Source organism: Eumetopias jubatus, unplaced genomic scaffold (genome assembly GCF_037043125.1).
Source record: "Eumetopias jubatus isolate StellerSeaLion01/CBP00866 unplaced genomic scaffold, mEumJub1_p1.0 scaffold_5, whole genome shotgun sequence".
In the NCBI taxonomy this organism is placed as follows: Eukaryota; Metazoa; Chordata; class Mammalia; order Carnivora; family Otariidae; genus Eumetopias; species Eumetopias jubatus.
Window position 1 is genome coordinate 73627059 of NW_028274811.1, and position 23463 is coordinate 73650521.

A 23463-nucleotide genomic window follows, 5' to 3' on the forward strand; every position below is an offset into this window, starting at 1 on the left:
TCCTGTGATCTAGTCCCGCATCGGGCTCCTTGCTCAGTGGGAAGCCTGCTTCTCCCTCTGCCTGCTGCTCCCCCTGCTTGTGCCCTCTCTCTCCCTCTGACAAATAATAAAAATAATTTTTAAAAAAGAAAGAACAAAAGTGACTGAGGAGAAGACTTGTCTGAGGAGGGGATACTGGATTTGAGATAAAAACAATGAGAAGGAGGCGACCATGAAGTGACTGCAGGGAAGGGCATTCCAAGCAGCAGGAACAGCAAGAGCCTAGGCTCTGAGTGAGGAACTAGTTTGGCATGTTTGTGGGACAGAAAGAAGATCCATGTGGTTGAATAAGAGTGAATGGATGGAAGACTGGGAGGAGCTGAGGTTGGAAATGAGAGCAAGGATTTTATTCTCAGAAAATGGATAAGCCATTGGAGGGTCTTAGACTTTTAGAAGACCACTCTAGCTGCTATGTAGAAGATGCACTTTTTGTTCAGACACAGAAGTAGAGGAGATAATAGTGGCCAGGACCAAGAAAGGAAGAAAGAACTCGGGAAAGAGTGGATTTGGAGCCTAGGGACACTTCTATGTGTCTATGTGTCATTTCTGCTGCCACTCTAACAGATCCCATGAGTAGCATTAATCAAATTGTGTCCCCTGCTTCTGCTTATTATCTCTTGGAATTATAGGAATATAGGAGAATTAAGCTTAACATTTGATTTTGGAGTCACACTGATGAGTTTCAAATTTTGACCCTGACATATATGAATTGTGTGACCCTTTCTTCTGTCTGGTAAATTTCCTCATTCCGGTCTCCCAAATCACTAGTTCATCCTTCAGCTATTTCCTGTCATATTTATCCCATCTTTTTTCTTTATTTAGACTATTATAATTTTTATGCCTAATATTTCTACTTTTTTACTTTTTTATGTTTTCATTCTGCTAACATCTTCCTTTTTTCTATTGTTTACTAGCCTTTTTAAAAATGTCTTGTCAGGACACCTGGGTGGCTCAGTCCATTTAGCATCTGACCTTCAGCCCAGGTCATGATCCCAGGGTCCTGAGATCGAGTCCCGAGTGGGGCTCCCTGCTCAGCGGGGGAGTCTGCTTCTCCCTCTCCCTCTGACTGCCACTCCCCCTGCTTGTGCTCTCTCTCTCTCACTCTAGCAAATAAATAAAATCTTTAAAAAAAATTAAAATATAAATTAAAAATGTCTTGTTGCATATATCTTACTATTTCTCTTACATGGGAATCTAACCCAGCAGATTATTTGTGGGCTAGTTGGTTTTGGAAAAGACTGTGCTCCTCAAATGTCTTGCTATTTTGGCCCATGAATTAATTTCCCTGGGGACTGTCAGCTTCAGTAAACTCAGGGGGCAGGGTGTGGATGAGCCCCAGGCACAGTAAAACCACAATCAACCACTCCTCGTCTTACAAAATAACTTGCCCTGTCAGGTCTTCACCTGTGCTCCTCAGGAAGAAGTAACAGTAGGAGACCAGTTGCTTTTCCACCCCTGGGGCCTGTGAGTAGGACGGTGTAAAAACAAAGGCCCAAGGTCAGTTGCTCCCCAAGTTTTTTGTTACTGTTGTTTCAGGTTCTTACCAACGCAGGCCTTCTGCCTTGCCTGATCTGACTCTTGAGGACACTTAAACAAGAATCTGAAATTTCACACAAATAGAGCATTTGTCCCAAGGCTATCAAGGGGAAGAAGCAAGAGCAGAACTACACCAGTCTTTCTTCCCCATTTGACTCTCCCCTAGCCTCCCTGAGCTCTCTCTTGCCCCAGGCCTGAGGCGCCATCTGACTGAGGTTGGCTTGCCTACGAAACAGGCTCTGAGATGGAGATTGGGGAACAGAAGGCTCACATGGAGTGCTCTGGGGTCACTGCCAGGAAGGGAAGGAAACAGAATTGGGAAGAAAGAAAAGTATCATGATACGATTCCACAGGGAGCTCTGAAGCTGGGACCGTCCTCCTAGGTTGAATGAAGCGTGCCAAACCTTCATTCTCACACACTGACCTATCGCTAAGTTCAAGCTGCCCCAGGAAGTGGGCATAGCGCTGGGCAAAAGTGACTCTCTTCACCAAGGCTGCTCCCAGAGAAGCTGTTAGCTGAGGTCTGTCAAACTGGCAGCCCTCCCAATGCTTGGGGAAATAAGCCCCTCCTTCCCAAAAAGGAAGCTGGGGGGCACATAATGGCACCCAATACACCACCCTACCGTACACATTCACCAGCTTAAAATAACCCCCACAGCACAAGGGTTTTTCACAGTTTTCTAAGTTTCCTTTCTAGATCCTCCAAGGTTTTAGGAGGGAGGAGGATAGGAAGCCAGCAGTCACGACAGGTCAGCATTTTGGTCAAGACCATAGTGAGCCCAGGAAATTTTACTCCTGAGGAACTGTGTAACTCATTTCCTTTCTTCAGAGAGTAGGTCACAAAAACAAGCAAAGTAAATTCAATAAAGGAAAAAAAAAACAAAGGACAAAACAAAAGTAGCTTGTCCTTTAAGAAGCTTATCTGTGGAGGGAAAGAGGAATATAGTAATGCCAGTAGAGGCTATCGGGATCTTACGTTTTTCTTTACCCTAATACTAACGAGCCCTAGCCTTTCGATTTTTTTCTAATTTACTGTGTTTACTTTTTCGCTGAACTTCTGATTCTTTTGTGAATCTCTGCCTTTGAGCTATCATTTCTCCCACCTTAGAAGGCAACACTCTCTTCAATCTGGAATTTTCAGGCATTAAATTTATATGGATCCAACTGGCTTGTTAGAATAGCGGGTAAAGTATGAAATGATTCCTGCTTAGGAAACGTGAAAAATGCATAACGTAAGACCAAGGCAGAAGTCAGATCTTCTTAGATGAGATGCAAACCAGGATTCTAACCAGGCAGGGGCTTAGAATCCTCCCAAACTTCCAAACTTCTCACAGGGGAGACAAGACTGTTGTAGAAGTGAAGATGCAAGTTCTGCTTCTGGCTCCTCCTACTCATTCTTGTAACGCCCCTGGTGTTGTTTCTTTTTCCTGACCAGGGGTCATTCGTTCCTTCCTGTGATTCCAAACACCCAGAGAAGTCAGCTAGAAGACAGACTGAACAACCAGGAGCGCACCATCACTTTCCTCCTTGAACAAGCCTTCCGCATCAAGGATGACATCTCTGCTTGTCTTCAGGGGACCCACGGCTTTCGAAAAGAGGAATTGCTTGCCAGGAAGCTACTGGAAAACCACATTCATACCATCACCAGCATCGTCAAAAAACTCAGCCAAAATATTGAGGTAGTTCTTTATTATCCTTATGTGCGCATCATCGTTTGACAACAATTATCAACCACCAATATCATCTTTCAACTATAGAAATGAGACACTATGGCTTAAGTTTAAGTGATTACAACAGTGATTACAACATGTTGCCCCAGAGGAAAACAGTTCAACTTTTCAACTGCTCATTTATGCCAAAGAGTAGAAGGAAATTCTATTCAAAAAGCATTTAGTGTCTATTCTGTGACAGCAGAGAGAATTGTTCAACAGTATGTCAGATACATTTTAATCTAAATCTCCAAGATTCTTTTCATGTAATCATCAAAAAATCTTAGTGAACTTTTAGAAGGTATTTTATTGGTATTTAGCACATAATGAATTGACCCCTAAAAAGTCAGTGCACTTCTCAACGTGGTCAAAGGTGTTTCTAGGCATAATAGTGTTAAGAAAGTGACAAGAGGTTAGCGACTCAGTGCTTTTGAGATAATGACAAAATCAAGTACAGCACTAGTGCTAAAATAAGATACCAGTTTAAAAGTCAAAACTTGTTGGTAATTAAAAAGAAAATAGCATTCTCAGAAATATCAAAATGCTTCTAGAATGTTCTATATTTTGATCTGGGTGGCTGTTACATGGTTGATTATATTTGTCAAAATCCATCCAGATATACACTTTGATTTGTACCTTTTAATACATACTAATTATACCTCAATAAAATACTCTTCACATTAAGGGGGGAAAGTTTCCAGATCTCTAGAAATCTTGCTAAGAGTTTCTTTTCCTAGAATAATTGATTGTTGTAGATTAGCTCTGAAAAAAGGACAAAACATTTTCTAAAAACTGTAAAATCTCAAAATATTTGCAATGCTGTTAAGGGGTTGGGATATATAGGGAAAATGAGGAGGACTGGTCTGTGTAGTAAACTGAATTAGAAAATATTTTAAAGTCTGTAGATAACATAGTTAAAACATTATCAATAAGAAACTGATAGGCTACCTCTAGTAAATAACTAAGACTATAGAGTGCCAGGCACTTTACAGAGAAATAGATGCTACATAAGTATTTTTTTAAAAACTTGAACTCATTAGCCAGGTCAGCCCCAGCAAGATGGGCTTGAGAGTGAGCTGAAGCGGGACTTGGGCTTTTGAAAGGAATGAAAAAAATTGTTTTTAATCAACTGTAATTGTAACACTTAAGTTGCTTATTCCTTTTCATAATCAAATTATCTGTTTTTCAAGCTGGCAGCTAATTACAAATTTTAAAATTAATTTAAACTCAAGAAATAATTTTACATAAAACATTGCTTTCTTGTGTTTTTCCCATCAACTTATAAAAGCAATATTTGTTCATTATAGATTATTGTGAAAACTTAGGAAAAAATGTTAAAACTTTGGGGGGAAAAATTCTCATAATTCCACCAACAAATGGCAATCTCTACAAACATCCAGAGTTATTTCCCTCAAGTCCTCCCACATATTCCATTCAGGAGGCTGAGACTACATTTGTAAGCACAATCTTTAATATAAAATTATATCATAAACTCTCATATGTCATTAAAGGTTCTTTGCATGGTGCTTACACCATGATTTCCTAAATTATTATCTTAATATTAAAATATCTTTGTGCATAAATGTATGTCTGTATTTGGCTTCTTTCCATAGTATATATTCTTAGAAGTGGAACTCCAGGGTGTGAACACTGTAAAAGCTCTTGATGCGTGTTGCCAAAATGGTTTCCGGAAAGTTTATACTTACTTACACTTCCATTAGCATTATATGAGGATGCTTTTTCACTGTGCCCATGACAGCATTGAGATTTGTTGTTTTAACTTTGCTAAATTGATGGGATAGAAATGAGATCTTTCTCTTTTTTTCACTTTGTGAAAGTGACTGTAACCATTTGCATTTTCTCTGTCAATCATCTATTAATGTCTTTTGCCAATTTATCTTTTGGAGTTTTAGTGCTTTTTAATTCTTATTGATTTGATGAGATTTTTTTTATTAATTAAGGATAAGAGTTGGTGGTACCTTGGCAAATGTTTAACAATAAGCAGTCAAATATTTTCTGGAGGATAAAACTTGGTTTGTAGCATTTGCCTATTTCCATGGTGTTAATACTCTCACTATGATTGATTTCAAACACCAAAACACCAAACACAAAGATGGGAAAAGATAGGCATAATTGGCTTTCACCAACAAGTGCATGCTGATTGTAGCACAGAACTGAAATCCTTGGCAATAACGTTTGTTATAAATGTTTTTCCAGTTTGTTGTTTACACCTTAGCTATATTTACAATGTTTCTATCATGTTTTACGTAAGGTTAAACATTCCAATATTTTGCTCTGAGATTTCTCTCATTAGTTTTAAGAATCGAAATGAAATGTCTTCATTTAGAACTGAAATAATCACCATTATTATCTGTTATTTTTATGGCTGAACTCTTTATATTTTTAATCTACTTTTCTAAAATCTATATTGATGTATGTCATGAGGTAAGGATCTAAACAGATTGTTTTCTGAATAAATAACCAGATGGGAGGGATGGGGTAGCTGAGTGATAGACATTGGGGAGGGTATGTGCTATGGTGAGTGCTGTGAATTGTGCAAGACTGTTGAATCACAGATCTGTACTTCTGAAACAAATAATGCAATATATGTTAAGAAAAAAAAAGAAGAAGACGATAGCAGGAGGGGAAGAATGAAGGGGAGTAAGTCGGAGGGGGAGACGAACCATGAGAGACGATGGACTCTGAAAAACAAACTGAGGGTTCTAGAGGGGAGGGGGTGGGGTGATGGGTTGGCCTGGTGATGGGTATTAGGGAGGGCACATTCTGCGTGGAGCACTGGGTGTTATGCACAAACAATGAATCATGGAACACTACATCAAAAACTAATGATGTAATGTATGGTAATTAACATAACAATAAAAAATAACCAGAGATCCCAACACTATTTGTGAAATTCCTCCCCCAGTGATCTGTGAGCCTCAAGGATAGCGCCTTTCTTTCTTACATTTACCAAGACCTTCATTACATTACATTGATCTATTTAGGTATGCATATCTATTTAGTTACATTGATGTATTTATCCTTGTCTCATATAAAGTTTTAGTGTTTAGTAGGGCAATTTCCCTTTCATCACAATTCTTTACCAAAATAAAGCAAAACGACATCTATTCTATGGTCTGAATGTCTGTGTCTCTCTTCTCTCCCAAAAATTTGTATGTTGAGATCTCATGTCCAATGTGATAGTATTAGGAGGTGGGGGTCTCATGAATAGGACTAGAGCCCTCCTAAAAAAGACCCCACAGATCTCCCTAGCCCCTCCAGCACGTGAGGACACAGTAAGAAGTAGGCAGTCTGCAACCCAGAAGAGGGCTCTCACCAGAACTGGACCATGCTAGTACCCTGACCTTGGAGTTTCAGCCTCCAGAACTGTGAGAAATAAATTTCTGTTCTTTAGTAGCTACCCAGTCTGTGGTGTGTTGTTAGAGCAGCCTGAATGGACTAAGACACCTACATGCATGCAAAAGCAAATGAAAACAAGAAAACTCTAGCTAGTGTTCTTGACACTTCTGTTTTCAGTTACAATTTTATTTGCCCTTGGGTTGTCTCAATCTGCCAGTTTGCAAATGAGAAAGATCCTGTATATGGTCTTTATAAAATTTCTATCATTCATTTGTTACAAAAATCCTTCTTTTCCTCAAAAAATTCATAAACATAAGTTTAAACATAGTTCAAACTGTATTTGGTCAAATACAGGAACTAAAATGTTTCCCCACATCATGAACTTGTCTTATACTCTCACTTTTTTATGAATAAATACAAATTATTTTATATACCTTCACTTTACATTAGAATTTGTTTGAATGTCAAGTAAGATAGAAATTTTGTCTACGGATAAGCAGAATTTTTTTTCAATTTTTAAATTAATACTTACATATGAGTGTGAAAAAATTTTAAACTACTATTCTTGGAACCACCAACCTGGTAGAGTAAGACGGTCAGCTGTATTTCAGAATACCAAGAACTACTAAAGACATGACTAAGGATACTCAAGGGTAAAATCTGAACACACTTCAAGCCATGACTCTGTCGTGTTCTCTAAAAAACCGAGAAAATAAACCTTTTTCACTCCATGTGAGTGAAACAGTTTGATTCAGATTTGCTTATGTTAGTGATATTAGCTTCACTGTGCTTCTGAGTCAATCCGTGAAGGGTCTTGCCTGATGCCATGTGAAGGATCCCTTTTTCTAAATCTACCACCAATTCTGAAATAGGTTTTTGTGAAAAGCTTGTATATCAGTGATGGCCAAATGGCAGCTCATGGCCATAACAGCACAATAAATCTGTTTTATTTGGCCCATATTGTGTTTCTAAAAGATTTTGACTAGGATGTCAATATTTAAAAACTGAAATATTTAGGGCCTGGGTGGCTCAGTCAGTTAAGCTTCCGACTCAGTTTTAGCTCAGGTCATAGTCTCAGGGTCAGGGGATCGGCCCCGCATTGGGCTCCACACTCAGCAGCGAGTCTGCTTGGGATTCTCTCTCTCCCTCTGCCCCTCCTCTCACTCCCTCAATTGAGCTTGTGCTCACTCCCTCTCTCTCTCTGAAATCTTTTTAAAAAATCAAAATATTTAACATAAAATCTAGATTTCTGGCTTCTGTTGAAACACCGTTGAGCCATTATTCCTATCTGGCAACAATCTGCTGGGATCAGGCCATCGTTGCCTCCCTCAGATAAGGCAGGGACTGCCTCTCTCTGACACAGGACTCTCTCACTCCTTTACACTATCAACCTAGTTAGGAAAAGCATTCGATTTGGTAGCCTCTGCTTTAAACTATATTTTCTTATCATGTGGGATGGGAAATTAATGGGAATTTTCACTCAAAATTACAGGTTTTGGAAGACCAAATAAGAGCTCGAGACCAGGTGGCCACAGGAACTAATTTTGCAGTACAGGAGCTAAACACCAAACACCTTCAAGGAGTTGGAGATCTTCGAGGAAGAGTAGCCAGGTGAGAAGAAGCATCTAACAGATAGTCAGTTCTTACTCACTGAATTCTCATTCCCAAATAAGTTCCATATAGTAGAAAAGTAGATATTGTCTTTACACGAGGCCAAACTGATGAGGTGGTAGTTGAGAAAGTGTATGATAGAATTTGAAAGCCTCATACCACCTGTGAGACTCAAGGGTTTTATAAAAGACCCTTTATAGGCAATGTCCAGTTTGGTTTCATCTGAAAGTGACAAGAATCATTATTGTCTTTATAGTCTTGGACTGTCCAAATACCAACATCTTATGCAAAGTCACAGCCTCATAGCCACAAACAAAATCCCCAGATGTGTCAAATTCTAATGATTAAAACATTTAAAACATACAAAAGTGACATTTAAAAGTCTAACCAAAGGGACTTACTACCTAATGGATAAAATTTTGAGTAACATCTTTCAAATGACATTTCTAAATCAAAAGAATTAATGTTATACAGGTTAGCAAAAATCTGTGAGTATTGACAATGGCAGGACTACTCCAGTAGGCGTATCAAAGATCACTTGTGAATGCTGCTATAGACACCTTTGCAACTCTACATCTTCTGCCAGCACCTCTTTCCTCTCTCCTGGAATACCCAACCTCCATCTTGTTAATCTGCTCTGAAATGTTAATGACCAAACATGAATAGGTGATTAATACCTAGGACAAACTTCTCTTAGAGTATCTATCCATTCAACTCAACAACAACAAAAAATGCATTAAGCTCTATGCTATATACCAGGCAGTATGCTGGGATTCAGGGATTCAGCAACATGGTCCACTTCCAATTCCCCATGACCCCCGGTTTATGGTCTACCTGGGAAAACAAGCTCCAAATATAAGAAATGAGATGAACACTACAATGACAGCCGGTGGTGCCATGGGAATATCCAAATCAGATTGAGGCATAGGAAAGTCTTCCTGGAGGAGGTGACACTTGAGATGAGTTTTGAAGGATCCATAGCAGTTCGCTAGACAAGGAAGGATGGGAAATACACTTCGGATTGGAAATGCACTTCAGATAGGAAGAATAATAGGTGCAAAAGAACAGAGGGATGAATTACTGTGACATGTTCAAGGGGTTACCTGTGAGAAGAGTGTTTTAGTTTTGGTATTTTGGGGTTTGCATTTAGGGAGAGATGGGAGATGGGGAGATGAACCTCAAAGGTGGTCCAGATTGGATGCTGAGGGATCTTGTGGGTCAAGGAAAAATGTTTGAACTTTACAGAGAAGGTTATAAGTAACCATGGGAAGATTTTAAGTAAGGGGATGACATATTTAGTGACATTCTAGTAGTAGCTGAATTGCTGGGGTACAGAAAGGAAACATGAAAATGAAAGGAAGCCTATTGCAGCAATCAAGGTGCCAAATGTCAAGGGCTTAAACTAAAGCACTAGCCATGAAAGTCCAGAGCGGGTAACAGACATTAGGAAAACAGAATCTATAGAAATAATACCTATGTGTACACACACACACAGATATGTAATTATATTATTTATAAATATATGTTTATGAGTCCAAAATATACAAAATTCTATATTTCATTATATCATATTTGATACACACAAAGGAAACTTTATAATATTTGGGTAAGTCATGAAGCAAGATAATAAAACACTAGCAAACCCACCATCAGACTTAGATTTGCCATAATTTTCCAAAGATAAATACCAAACATCTGTTTTGAATAAAACTTAGAATTTGGTTCCATTTGGTGGTGTGCTGATGATGCTTCAACTATTTATTTTTTCTGCAAACTGCTTACAAACCTACTCTTCTATTTTTGTAAATCCTGCCTTACATATAAGACAAAGTAACAGATTTAAATGAAACCAAGACATGAATGGAATAATATCAAGAACAAGATGTGCAAATCCTTTTGCTCTGCTCTAATTTACTTTTTTCCTTTTTGTCTCCTTTCTTAAAAATAAAAGTTATTTATAAAGTCTACAACATGATGATTTCATATAGATGCATACTAAAATGATTATGACAGTCAAGCTAATTAATATATCTTCTCATATAGGTACTATTTTATGTGTGTGATAAGAGCATCTGAAATCTACTTTTTTTAGCATATTTCCATTCTTCAATACAACATTATTAACTATGATCGTCCCAAGTGTACCTTAGGTCTCTAGGCATATTCGTCCTACCTAACTGTAACTTTGTAATCTTTGACCAACATTTCCCCATTTCCCCCACCTCCTCACCCTGGACAACCACCATTCTACTCTCTGCTTCTATGTATTTTACTTTTCCAGATTCTATATGAGATAATGAGGTTTTTTTTCTTTCTGTGTCTACCTTAATTAACTTAGCATAATGTCCTCTAGTTTTAGCCATGTATTTGCGAATGGCAATATGTCCTTTTTTGAGACTAAATTGTAATCAGAATCCATGTGTGTGTGTGTGTGTGTGTGTGTGTGTGTGTGTGTGTGTGTGTGTGTGTGTCACAATTTCTTTATCTATTCATCTGTCAACGGACACTTAGGTTGTTTCCATTTTTTGGCTATTGTGAATATTGCTGCAATGAACGTGGGAGTGCAGCTATTTCTTCCAAGTACTGATTTCATTTCCCTTGGATATATATCCAGAAGAGGGTTGCTGGATGATGTAATAGTTCTATTTTCAGTTTTCTAAAGAACTTCCATCCTGTTTTCTACAACGGCTGTACCAATTTACATTCTTACCAATACTATACAAGGATTTTCTTTTCTCCACATACTAGTCACCATTTGTTATCTTTTTATTATTTTGATAATAGCCATCCTAACAGGTGTAAGATGATATCTCATTGTGGTTTTGATTTGCAGTTTCCTGTTGATCAGTGATGTTGAGTACCTTTTATTGTACCTGTTGGTCATTTGTATGTCATCTTTGGATAAATGTCTATTCAGGTCCTTTGTCTATTTTTTAATCTTGTAGTCATTTAAAGCTAACTCTTTATTTTCTATGGTCCCAAGGGACTTGCAAATGAGCCCCATCAGCTCTTAGAGCTGGGTGATTTGGAAGCCAGTCTCTCGAGTGGCTGTTTGGTCCAAACATTTCACTCCTCTGGGAGAAGATGGGATTTGGGGGTCCCCCCAATTGTAAGGAAGGCCCTGTGCCAAGAATGGGGTTCACAGCATGAGTGTGTCTCAGTTTTTCCTACCCATTTCAATATTTTCTTAGTTGCCTGACATGTAGGAGTCTTTAAATTAGTTTCTGGATTTTTCTCAGAGGGAACTGATCTGTATGTAGCTGTTTATTTGGTGCATCCAGAGGAGGAGGGGAAACCAAGAGCCTCCTATTCCTCCATTTTACTCTTCAATTGCTTAATTACCTTCCCCATGAATCTTAAGTAGTGATTTTAGGACAAGGTTTTATTTTTCCTTGAAATGTCTCCCTTTTATGAAAATTTCTTAAATCTATTTGTTAATCTGAGACAGAATCTGGCTAAAAGCCATGAGACTTAAACTCATTCTTCCTCTCCCATTTTGTGCATTTTTCCAGGCAAGTGACTAATGAACAAGTTGAGACCGAATTAATGACTGTTTTTCCAAATATACTGACCTTCATTCCAATTAGTATTTTGTGGCGTAACTAAGATTAAGTTGATTATTTTAACATAATTCTTAGCAAACCTTTTACTGCTGCATAAATCAAACTCAGTATTTTAATAATGGCAATGTGCTTTGAATTTTGCACCTTATTCCCTACTCTGAAATAAGTGGCAGTTTAAAAGCAAGTACTTCCAATGAGGTGAGGTTCTCAAAGTTGTCTGGCTTGCTTCTGATACCCTCTCCTCTGTTTGGTGGATGATAGTCTCAAGTGCAAATGAGGAAAAGCAAATACGTAAAGAATACCCATAGGGATGGCTATGATTTATAGTCTGCAGCAGTAGCCAGAGGAGGCCAAACTTCTCGCCACATTTGGTGATTTGGGACCCAAAGCAGATTTGCTTATGAAAAAATAATAAATTGTGCTAATATGTGACTAAAAGCAAAAGTCATATCCTTTGGAGAAATAATAACGATATCATGGATATCATCAACTTTTGAAAAGCTAAGAGTAAGAACTTCTGATTAAAGATAGTCAAATAAAAATATTTTCACATCACTTCTCTCACTTGAGACATCTTAAAGCCAGTTAAAAATATAAGAAGGGAAACAAAAACTCCATCTTAGTTGCCACAACTGCTAACCACAAACAGCATACACTTATCAACTACTGTGATGTCTGGACTGATAGAGTCCTCCTCCGACCTTGAACATAATAATTTGCTCCAAATCAAGAGTCGTAATCCTAAAAGGCATAGGCCAAATAATTTGAATGGAGCAATATTACCTAGGGGCTCAGGTGGGAAATAGGATAGGAAATGGCCCTTCAGTTCAGGTCAGTAACACAGAGCAGCTAGGGAGTGTAGCTGAGGATGCGATCACGTTATTGATCATCTCGAACTGACCTCCATGCTTGCAAATTCACACCTGAGAGCAATACTGATGTGTTACATGCAGAGGAAGTGGAGGAGGCCTATAGTGTCACAACCGAGAACCTAGGACTTAATGATCGGCTGTGAAATACACCAGTCTAGTGTTTGAGGAGAAAATGGGGAGATGTACCCTCCCCCACACACACCCTGCCAGGCCTAAGGAAATAACAGATTTGATACCACAAGCCTAAGTGGAGGATGTGGTCTACTCCTCACCAAACACACACTTAACTATCTGCAGGTAGTCAGAATCATTCAAAGATGTAAGAGTGATAGTTGGAAGAATCTAGGCTGTGCATAAAAATCACCGCCACCACCATCAATAGACAGAGAAAAACATAAGGCTGCTGAACATACCTCAATAAGAAGAATTACCCATAAAAACACAGGAAGAGTTCAAAGTTTCTCCTGGCTTCAAAGAAGTTAAGAACAAAAGAAAGAAAAGATTGCTGATTGATCAGTCACATGTAAATTTGCTCCTTCCCAAAGTCCCACTAAATCTACAGCAAAAATAATGTTTCTCTTTAAAACATACCCACAAAGACAGAGGATATCAGCATAGAAATCTTGGAACCTAGAAAACAGACAGACATGTGGAAGCTGACTTAGCAGACATAATAAAACCAATTTTAAATCTGTGAGGTAAGCTGAGAATGATGTGGTTTTACACCACAGAATTCTCAAAAGGCATAGGAGTTGGCCTCGCCAGGAACCTCTGAAACGGGGTAAAGACAGGCACCTGTGTCTGGGGAGAACGGAGAAAAGCAGGAAGAAGCAGAGCAAGGAGCCACTAGAGTTTGTTATTAGCCTTTTAGTTTTTACTGACTTCTAAACTATAGCATGTTTTAGTTTCATAAAATAAATATAATTTAAAATAAATAAACAAATAAATATTATTTAAAAAAATAAGAAATAAAAGGCCTTTCCCCCAAAAGAGATTATCACATAAAAGAATGAGAGCGATAAACTGGAATTGCTCAGGAATAAGGTGGAAATTTTACAGAGATTAAATATGCTTTGGAGGGGTGCCTGGGTGGTTCAGTCGTTAAGTGTCTGCCTTCGGCTCAGGTCATGATCCCGAGGTCCTGGGATCGAGCCCCGCATCGGGCTCCCTGCTCGGCAGGAAGCCTGCTTCTCCCTCTCCCACTCCCCCTGCTTGTGTTCCCTCTCTCACTGTCTCCCCCCTCTCTGTCAAATAAGTAAATAAAATCTTTAAAAATAAATAAATAAATAAATAAATAAATAAATAAATATGCTTTGGAAGCCCTCCAAATGCAATAAATACAACTACAAATAATAATAATTTATTTTTAAAAAAGCAAATATGAGCAAACCATAGAAAACGAAAAGAAAACGTTTTTCCCAATATAAAAATGGTTGTAGAGAAATGATATATACAGCAGACAAGTAAAACTCATTCAACAAAGACCCTATGGGACCTCCTCAAGAAGAAAGAGAACGAATTCTTCAGGAAAAAACTATGCGTGGGTATGAAAAGAAAACTTTCTTGAAACAAGATTTGAATCTGTAGATCAAGACGGTAATCCCAGAAAATAAGAACAATTAAATTAAGATATCCTGGTTGAAGTGACTGAACACCAGGAATAAAGAATCATTAGACAACCAGGTAGACAAAACAAATCAGCGTGTGGCATTAGGCTGGTGCTGTGTGTGTTCACGTGGGAAGGCAGGAAGCAATAAATAAAGCTGCTGATCGGGTAGGGGTGCTTCCTCAGTGCCAGGTACTGGCTAAATCCTGTCTATTCATTCCTCCTTTCATCCCTAAATAACCCTATCAAGCTAGAAGGTAGCAGATTCAAAGCCAGGTCACTGTGACGCCAGAGACCAATTCTTAACCATTAGTCTACAAGGCACAGACCAGCTGTCGCTGAAGGTGGAACAAGAAGGGCGTTGGGTGAGGAGTGGCAGGGGGCAGTGGAAGCAGTCACTGTTTCTGTGTAACCTTTGGAGATCTTAATGTGGATTCACGTAAGAATATCCTAACTAACTGACAACAGAATTTGTTTTGTTTTGTTTCGTTTTTTAATTTTTTATTGTTATGTTAATCACCATACATTACATCATTAGTTCTGGATGTAGTGTTCCATGATTCATTGTTTGTGCATAACACCCAGTGCTCCACGCAGAACGTGCTCTCTTTAATACCCATCACCAGGCTAACCCATGCCCCACCCCCCTCCCCTCTAGAACCGTCAGTTTGTTTTTCCAGAATTTGTTTTGACAACGGTTTCTTTTCTTTTTTTTTTTAAGATTTATTTATTTATTTATTTGACAGAGGGAGACAGCAAGAGGGGGAACACAAGCAGGAGGAGTGGGAGAGGGAGAAGCAGGCTTCCCGCTGAGCGGGGAGCCCGAGGTGGGGCTCGATCCCAGGACCCTGGGATCATGACCTGAGCCGAAGGCAGCTGCTTAACGACTGAGCCACCCAGGCGCCCCTTGACAACAGTTTCTACCAAACGGCTTTTGCCCATGACTTTGGTGCGTTGCAAACTAGCTCCCATTTTTTATCAGATTAATTCCGAATTTTCCCTCCCAGCAGTCTCCCCACCCCCACGACAGTTCCCTGGTATCTCTTGAAGGGACTTCTCAGGCGAAATTGCCATCTTACTCACTTTTGGCTCAACTGTGGCACCAAAAATCTTAAGAAAAACAAATTCATTTCTAGATCCTAAAAAATATTGACAGCTATAAAACAAACAATATTTATAGCACTTAGCGTGACAACATGAAAATGTGCTTCCTAATAAATATTATTTGAGGACAGTCGAAAGAGTTATTTTATAAAATTACAAACTTCAAAGTGATCTCTGATAACTTTATATAAAAAAACACAGTCCCTCAGCATTCTACATCCTATCTTTCATGCATACATGAGTGTATTGAAAGTTAAGACAATATGTAACCTGTTGTCTCCCAGGAGAAGCCTTGAGTGGTGATAGTGGGGTGGGGTTCCCTGACACACCGGGAAAATGGTTAATCTTCAACTCCAACCCCACTTCACTAGAGTTCCTTCCTTAAGATACCAATGCAACTTTTGGGCCAAAATTTTATTCACATGTTAGTATGAATTGTTTTTGTCCTAATATAAGACAACCCTTGACTGAGACCACTTGAGCAACAGGAGTTTTGATTGGGGCTGAGAGGAGGGAAATTGTTTTTTGAAGATGGGTTGGAAGATGATGGCAACCTGGGACTCTTTGTAGCCAGAAGAGAATTGACAATCTTGGAGTCAATGAAAGAGATTAATCAGAGGAAAGTGGATTCAGAATGCAATATAGAACAGGAAAAATTTCGATTTTGCCTAACCATAGGCAGCAGAGATTATTCCCAAAACATTAAAATCTGTTGGAACTCCTATGACCGAATTAATATATCAGACTGAAAATCTAAAATTCTCCACATTTTCTCCCAATGTCTTTATTTACTTCAACCCAGTTCTTTGATTTTGGTCAATGTATCATTATCCAAAGTGGTTTCTCTCCCATCAGGAAAAAACAGAGAAAAAAAATGAAGATTTCTACATTTGCTCCTATACCCACTAACTCATTATTCAAAGAACTTTAGAACTTTTGCCATCAGGTGAATGGCACACATCCTACTGTAGTATTAAAAATGTTTGCGCCTATTGATCTCACAACCAGTTTTCATCTTGCTACTAGATGTGACTCCAGCATTGTGAAGCTTTCTGGAGACATTCACTTTATCGCGCACGAGCACCGGAAAACTGAAAAATCAATTCAAGATTTTATGTCTGCCCTAGAAACTGTTTCTAAGAACTTGGATGTGAAGGTAACTGCAAATATTTGGAACTCTTAAGTTACGTGTTACTGACAGAAGATCATTATAGCTTATCAAAATGCCTAGTCAAGTGGTAATGTTTCAAAAGAACTCTTTTCTTCCAAAGAGTTTAAATATGACAGCTCGTGCATATACACCATAAGTACTGTCAGTTGAATGAGCAAATATTTTATGAGCACCTCCTATGTTCCAACACAGCAACCCATTGCAAGCCTATGCTGCTTGATTCCACTGTTGGTGTTATTCCCTAATTTCTGGGTTTTCCTCAAAGATTGTAGAACCAAAGATTATAAGCAAAGCAATTTCTCATGGAAGCTATTATTATTAAAGATACAAGCTAACCATGAGTTGATTACGTTACATCCCTACAATAGGTTATGTCTCTCACAAAAGAATACACAAATCCCCCATTGGCCTGGTTTTAAAGGCCATCTCCACACTGGCCCCTGCTTAGCTCTTCAGCTCACCCCATGTTTCCTGGCTCACCCCTCACACCTAGTGATACTGAACAACCTGCGGGTAGGTCCCTACTCACTCTAAGATATAGTATGGCCTCCATATTATTTGTGCTCTTTTCTGCCTAAAATGCCTCTCCTCTCTCATCTTCCCAGTCAATGGCTTAAGTAAAGGAGCTAATGCAAATTCTTCCCTGTCCTACTTTGTTACATTTATTTTTATTTATTTATTTATTTATTTATTTATTTAAGAAAGAGTATGCAAGCAGGAGGCAAGGGTAGTAGCAGAGGGAGAGGGAGAGAGAGAATCTTAAGCAGGCTTCACACTCAGTACAGACCCCAACGTGGGGCTCAATCTCATGACCCTGTGATCATGACCTGAGCCGAAATCAAGAGTCGGACATTTAACCAACTGAGCCACCCAGGCACCCCACTTTGTCACATATCTTATGTAATGATAAGCACATCTCTTCTTAAGTCATTTGGGCAGAACAAAGTGAAAATCCTTTGGGAATTGGCGGGGGGAGATCAGTGTTTGATTATTTGCTCGTACAAGCCAGTTTATCAAGAGCAGAAGGTTCACAGGGCACAGAGTTTATGGCAGTCCCATTGGACTCACCTTGGCTACACCTACACACCCATCTAATTAAGTCCTAATATTAGGTTTTTTGGTTGATTTTCTTTGATTTCTTTGTTTTTCAAAATATTCAGTCATATCAACAACAAATCATAACCACTTAATCTTTGGTTTTCTGATTTAACGCCTTAGTACTTTTTTCATAAAGCCATGACCAGAACATCCAGGTCACTGTTAAATACAATGTATGGGTCATAAATGGTCATAATGGTCATAGAGGACAGCTTCTCTAGTTTCTGATTATACTGGAGATGTCTTTTGTTGTTTGCTGTTGGTTTGATATGTTTAACCATATTAAGGAAGTATCCATCAGTTCCTACTTACTTCCATTAGTTTTTATTAGTATTTAGTTTTTATTAGGACTGATTATTTAACTTTACAAGTTACCTTGTAGACATCAACAAATGCCTAAATCATCATATTAGTTGTTTTCTGGTTTGGATTTTTATGTGTTCACTTTTTACCTCTTTGGACTTCTAATGTGCTATGTCAATACATTTCCCAATACTGAAACATTCCAGCATTTTCTGCTATACAGGCTTGTGTAATCATTCAGCATTTGTCTCTGCATCTAAGTTCAAAAGTGACATTGACTATAGTTCATCCTTAGTTTTTTTTAAGGTGATACATATGATATGTATCATTCACAAATCAAAACTATATAAGAAAATGCAGGGGTGCCTGGGTGGCTCAGTCAGTTAAGCATCCGACTCTTGATTTCGGCTCAGTTCATAATCTCAGGGTCATGAGATTGAGCCCTGCATTGGGCTCCACGCTCAGCAAGGAGTCTGTTTGAGATTCTCTCTCTGTCCTGCTCCCTCTCCCTTTGCACCCCCCTCCAATCCTGGTGCACTGTCTCTCTCAAATAAATAAATAAATATTTTAAAAAGTATACACCAAGAATTTTCGAGCCCACTTCTGTCACCAATTATCACATTCTTTCATTTCCTCACTGAAACCATTTTTATTATGCTGTTGTGGATCCTTTCAGTATGCCTTTATGCAGATACAAGCAAATGCATATATATTCTTATTTCCTCCTTTTTACAAAATAGATAGCATATTATATATATTACTATGCACCTATTTTAGTTTTTTTTTTAATTTAAATTTTACTCAGTTAACATATAGTGCAATATTAGTTTCTGGAGTAGAGTTCAGTGATTCATCACTTACATACAATACCAAGTGCTCATCACAAAAAGGACCCTCCTTAATACCCTTCAGCCATCTGTCCCATTCCTTCCCACCATCTCCCTCCATCAACCTATCATTAAGAGTCTCTTATGGTTTATTTTCCTCTCTCCCTCCCCTCCCTTCACATATGTTCATCTGTTTTCTTTCTTAAATTCCACATATGAGTGAGATCATATGATATTTGTCTTTCTCTGATTTATTTCACTTAGCATAATACACTCTAGCTGCATCCACATCATTGCAAATGGCAAGATTTCATTCTTTTTTATGGCTGAGTAATATTTCATTGAATGAATATATATATATATGTATATATATATATATATTCACACTCAGATGTGAATGAAGATGTGATATATATGTATATCACATCTTCTTTATCCATTCATCAGTTTCATCAGTTGATGGACATTTGGGCTCTTTCCATAGTTGCCTATTGTGGACATTGCTGCTAGAAACATCAGGGTGCATGTACCCCTTCAAATCTGTATTTTTGTATCCTTTGGATAAATGCCTAATAGTGCAATTGCTGGGTCATTGGGTAGGTAGTTCTATTTTTAACTTTCTGAGGAACCTCCATACTGTTCTCCAGAGTGGCTGCACCAGGTGGCATTCCCACCAACAGTGTGAGAGGGTTCCCCTTACCTCTGCATCCTTGTCAACACCTGTTGTTTCTTATGTTGTTAATGTTAGCCATTCTGACAGGTGTGAGGTGGTATCTCACTGAGGTTTTGATTTGTATTTCCCTGATGCTGAGTGATGTTGTGCATCTTCTCATGTGTCTGTTAAACATCTGATGTCTTCTTTGGAAAAGTGTCTATTCATGTCTTCTGCCCATTTCTTAACTGGATTATTTGGTTTTGAGGGCATTGAGTTTGATAAGCTCTTTATAGATTTTGGATATTAAGCCTTTATCCAATATGTCATTTACAAATATCTTCTTCCATTCCATAGGCTGCCTTGTAGCTTTGTTGATTGTTTTCTTCACTGTGTAGAAGTTTTTTATCTTGATGAAGTCCCAATAGTTCATTTTTGCCTGTGTTTCCCTTGCTTCTGGCAACATGTCTAGTAAGAAGTTGCTACAGCCAAGGTCAGAGAGGTTTCTGCCTATTTTCTCCTTGAGGATTTTGATGCATTCCTGTCTCACATTTAGGTCTTTCATCCTATTTTTTCTAACTAAACAAATATATCCTGGAAATCAGCCATATTAGTAGATGGAGAGCTTCCTCATTCTTTTTTATAACTGCATACTCTTCCTGTCTTTATAACAGCTCATTTAACCAATCTCTCACAGATGGACATTTGGGCTATTTTTAATATTTCTCTCTTTCATATCAATGTTGCAATGTATAAGCTTGCACTTATGTCTTTGTGTGTGTGTGTGTGTGTGTGTGTGTGTGTGTGTGCGCGCATGTATCTATGTAGGTATGTTTGTAGGATCAACACCCAGAAGTGTGATTGCTGGGTCAAAGTACATGGTTGTTATTTTGAAAGATCTTGCTCTCTGTGGGGCTTTGACCATATTGCACAGCCACCAACAATATGTAAAATGTCCTATGTCCCCAATGCCTCACCAATGGTATTGACTTTTGAATTTTACCATTCTTATAGGAAAAAGACAGCTATAGTCTCTATGTTTCATTTAGTCTCTCTTATTGTGAATGAGGTTCATATCTTCAAGAGCTATTTGTATTTCTTTTTCAGTGAGCTATCTGTTCATCTCTTTTATCCCTTTCCCTATTGGTCTGTTTTCCTTTTTCTTCTCAATTTCTAGGAGCTCTGTATATGTTAGGGAGATGAGCCCTTCTCTATGATATGATCTGCAAATACATTTTCCCAGGTTGTCATCTTTTGACTCTTGGCATGCTTGTGTGCTCTATTTGTAGCTAAATTTATTATTTTTCTCTTTTGTGGCTTCTTTTAAGTCACACTTAGAAAGAAATTCCCCATACAAATGCCTGAATTATTCATATTTTTTCTAGCACTTTCATGGCTTTACTATTTATATTTAAATTCTTGATCCATTTGGAGTTTTTCCTAATAAGGTGTCTTAATTATCATTTTAATCATTGAGGCCTTATAGTACTTTAATATTTTTAAATTTATTTCTTCATTTTAGAGAGAGAAGGGAAGAGAGAGCGTGTGTGTGAGTGGAGGGAAGGGCAGAGGGAGACAATCTGGATCAGTCTTCCCGCTGAGCACAGAGTCCAATGCAGGGCTCAGTCTCACGACCCATCTGATCATGACCTGAACAGAAACTGAAAAGTCGGACGCTTACCCAACAGAGCCACCCAGGTGCCCCAGTACTTTTAATACCTGGTACAACAAGTCCCTTTCATTGCTTTCTTTTTTCCCTTTTCCTGGTGATAATTTTTTGTTTTTGCATATGATTTTAAAATCGGTCTGTATAGTCCCAGCAAATAAATCAACAAACTCAATTTTCTACTGAAATCATGTTAAATGTATAAATTAAGTTTAGAATTGACAGAGTAGGGGCGCCTGGGTGGCTCAGTCTGTTAAACGTCTGCCTTAGACTCAGGTCAAGATCCCAGAACCCTGGGATTGAGCCCTGCCTCTCCCCCTCTCCCTCTGCCACTCCCTCTGCTTGTGCTCTCTCTCTCTCTCAAATAAATACATAAAATCCTTAGAATTGACAGAGTGGTAATGCTGAGTGTTTTATCCAAGAACATAGCGTGCTTCCTATTTGTGCAGGTTTGCTTTTATATCATTCAGGAGTGGTTTCAAATTTTCCTCACGTATGCATCATCTTCAGTGTATTTTGGGATTCCGTTATCTTTTTTCTTTTTAGTTTACTGTAATGAAGTTTCATTATATCTTCTGACTAGTTGTTAGTTGTATATAATGAAGGCTATATTAATTTTATATTCTCCTAATTTAGCAGATTCTTCTCTTGATTATAAAAATTTGTCAGTTTGTTGCTGTTCTTTTCCAGGCACACAATCATATGATTTTTCAATAATAAGTTTACTTATCTTTTCCCATTTTCACAAACATAGTTTCTCTCTGTGTTTTATCTGTTTTAATAACTCCAGTATGATATTAAATAGTAGTGTAGGGTTAGTGGTCATCCTGCTCTTGTTTCTGATGTTAACAGAAATGCCCCCAGTGTTTTCCTCATGGTGAGAGAAGTAAGTTTCCTTAGTAAACATGTTTGGTGCACAACTATTCCTATTTTACTGAGTTTTTGTTTTTAATTAAGAATGATTATGAATTTGGCAAATGCCTTTTCAGCATTTGTGGAGATAATCATGTGAGTTTTCTCTTAAACTATGCTAGCATAATTATTTGTATTAACATATTTCTTTTCAAACAATTCTTGTTTTAAAAGATAAATTGCACTTGATTATGATTTTTTTTTAAGTTGTGATGCTGGATACTGTTTGCTGATATCTTACTTGAGAAGTTTTCATCAATGTTTATAAACAAGATTAGTCTTTTTGTGCAAACTTTTTCAGATTTTAAAATCAATGTTTTGCTCACTTCATACAAATAATTTGGAAGTTTCCCTTCTTTTTTGTGCTCTGAAATAGTTTAAAGAGCATTGCAATGACCTATTCTTTAAAGATTTGGTAGTTTTGCCTCTGACACCATGTGGGCCTACTCATTTAGTGGGAAGGAAAGACCTTTGATATCTTTGTTCAGTTTCTTCTGTGGAAATTGGTCTGTTTAAAGGCTCCTTCTCTTCAAGGGTCTTGGAAAAAAGTACATTTTTTCATCCAGATTTTGAAATTAATTTCCATAAAATTATGCAAAATACTTCTAGGATTGTTTTAATTCTTTCTGCTTTTATATTTTTCCCCTTGCCATTTTATTTGTGCTTTTTTCCCCCTTTGATTAGTTAGTTGTGTCTTAACGATACTGATTGCTCTCCAATGAGCCAGTCTTTTTATGTATTTTTAAGTTCTGCTTCTATTTTGTTTTCCATGTATTCTCAGCAATTTAAGCTTTTGTCTTTCTCTTTTTCCTTTTCCTGTGATTTGTTTTGCTGATCATTTTCTAACTTTTTGAATGACATATATTTGTAGTCTTTCTTTGTTTTACTGATATAAGCATTTTGACTATGAATTTTCCCTGAGCTTTTGTCTACTTCTCTGTATTCCCTAGGGCTGATATTGTGTTCTCATTATTATTTCCTAGAAATTCTGCAATTGTATATTGCATTCTTCCTTTGACTGAACAGCTTAAGAGGGGTTGTTGTTTTACCTGAGTTAAGGATTTTTTGTTATCCTGATATTCAGTTTTAGTTTTATCTCATCATAATTGAAATTTTTATTGTATATACTAGTTTCAGTTTTTGGAATAACTTGAAGGCTTTATTTGGTGGCTGGATAGTAAAATTTTGTACATGTTCTAAAAAGAATATATTCTGTATTTTGGGGGCAAAAATTCAGTCAATATCTAAAAAATCGCTCAAATCAACAAACTCAAACCTATTGGTTAGGGCTTTTGTATCCTTATCTTTTTGGTCTATTCTTCTGTCTTGGATTGAGAGAGGTGAATTAAAATCTATAATTATTTGGTTTCCACTTCATATATAATTTCAGCTTTGTGAATATTTTCACTACGTTAATTGGATCATATTTATAAC

General features: G+C 37.8%; 1 protein-coding gene across 1 annotated transcript in view; it reads left to right on the forward strand.

The window, feature by feature from the left end:
- Nucleotides 1–23463, forward strand: part of FAM81B (family with sequence similarity 81 member B) — a 52036-nt gene that overhangs the window by 13841 nt on the left and 14732 nt on the right. The window contains exons 4-6 of the mRNA XM_028089320.2: nt 3011–3254; nt 8137–8255; nt 16427–16556. Coding sequence (XP_027945121.2) covers nt 3011–3254; nt 8137–8255; nt 16427–16556 — 493 coding nt within the window. The remainder of the gene's footprint in view (nt 1–3010; nt 3255–8136; nt 8256–16426; nt 16557–23463) is intronic.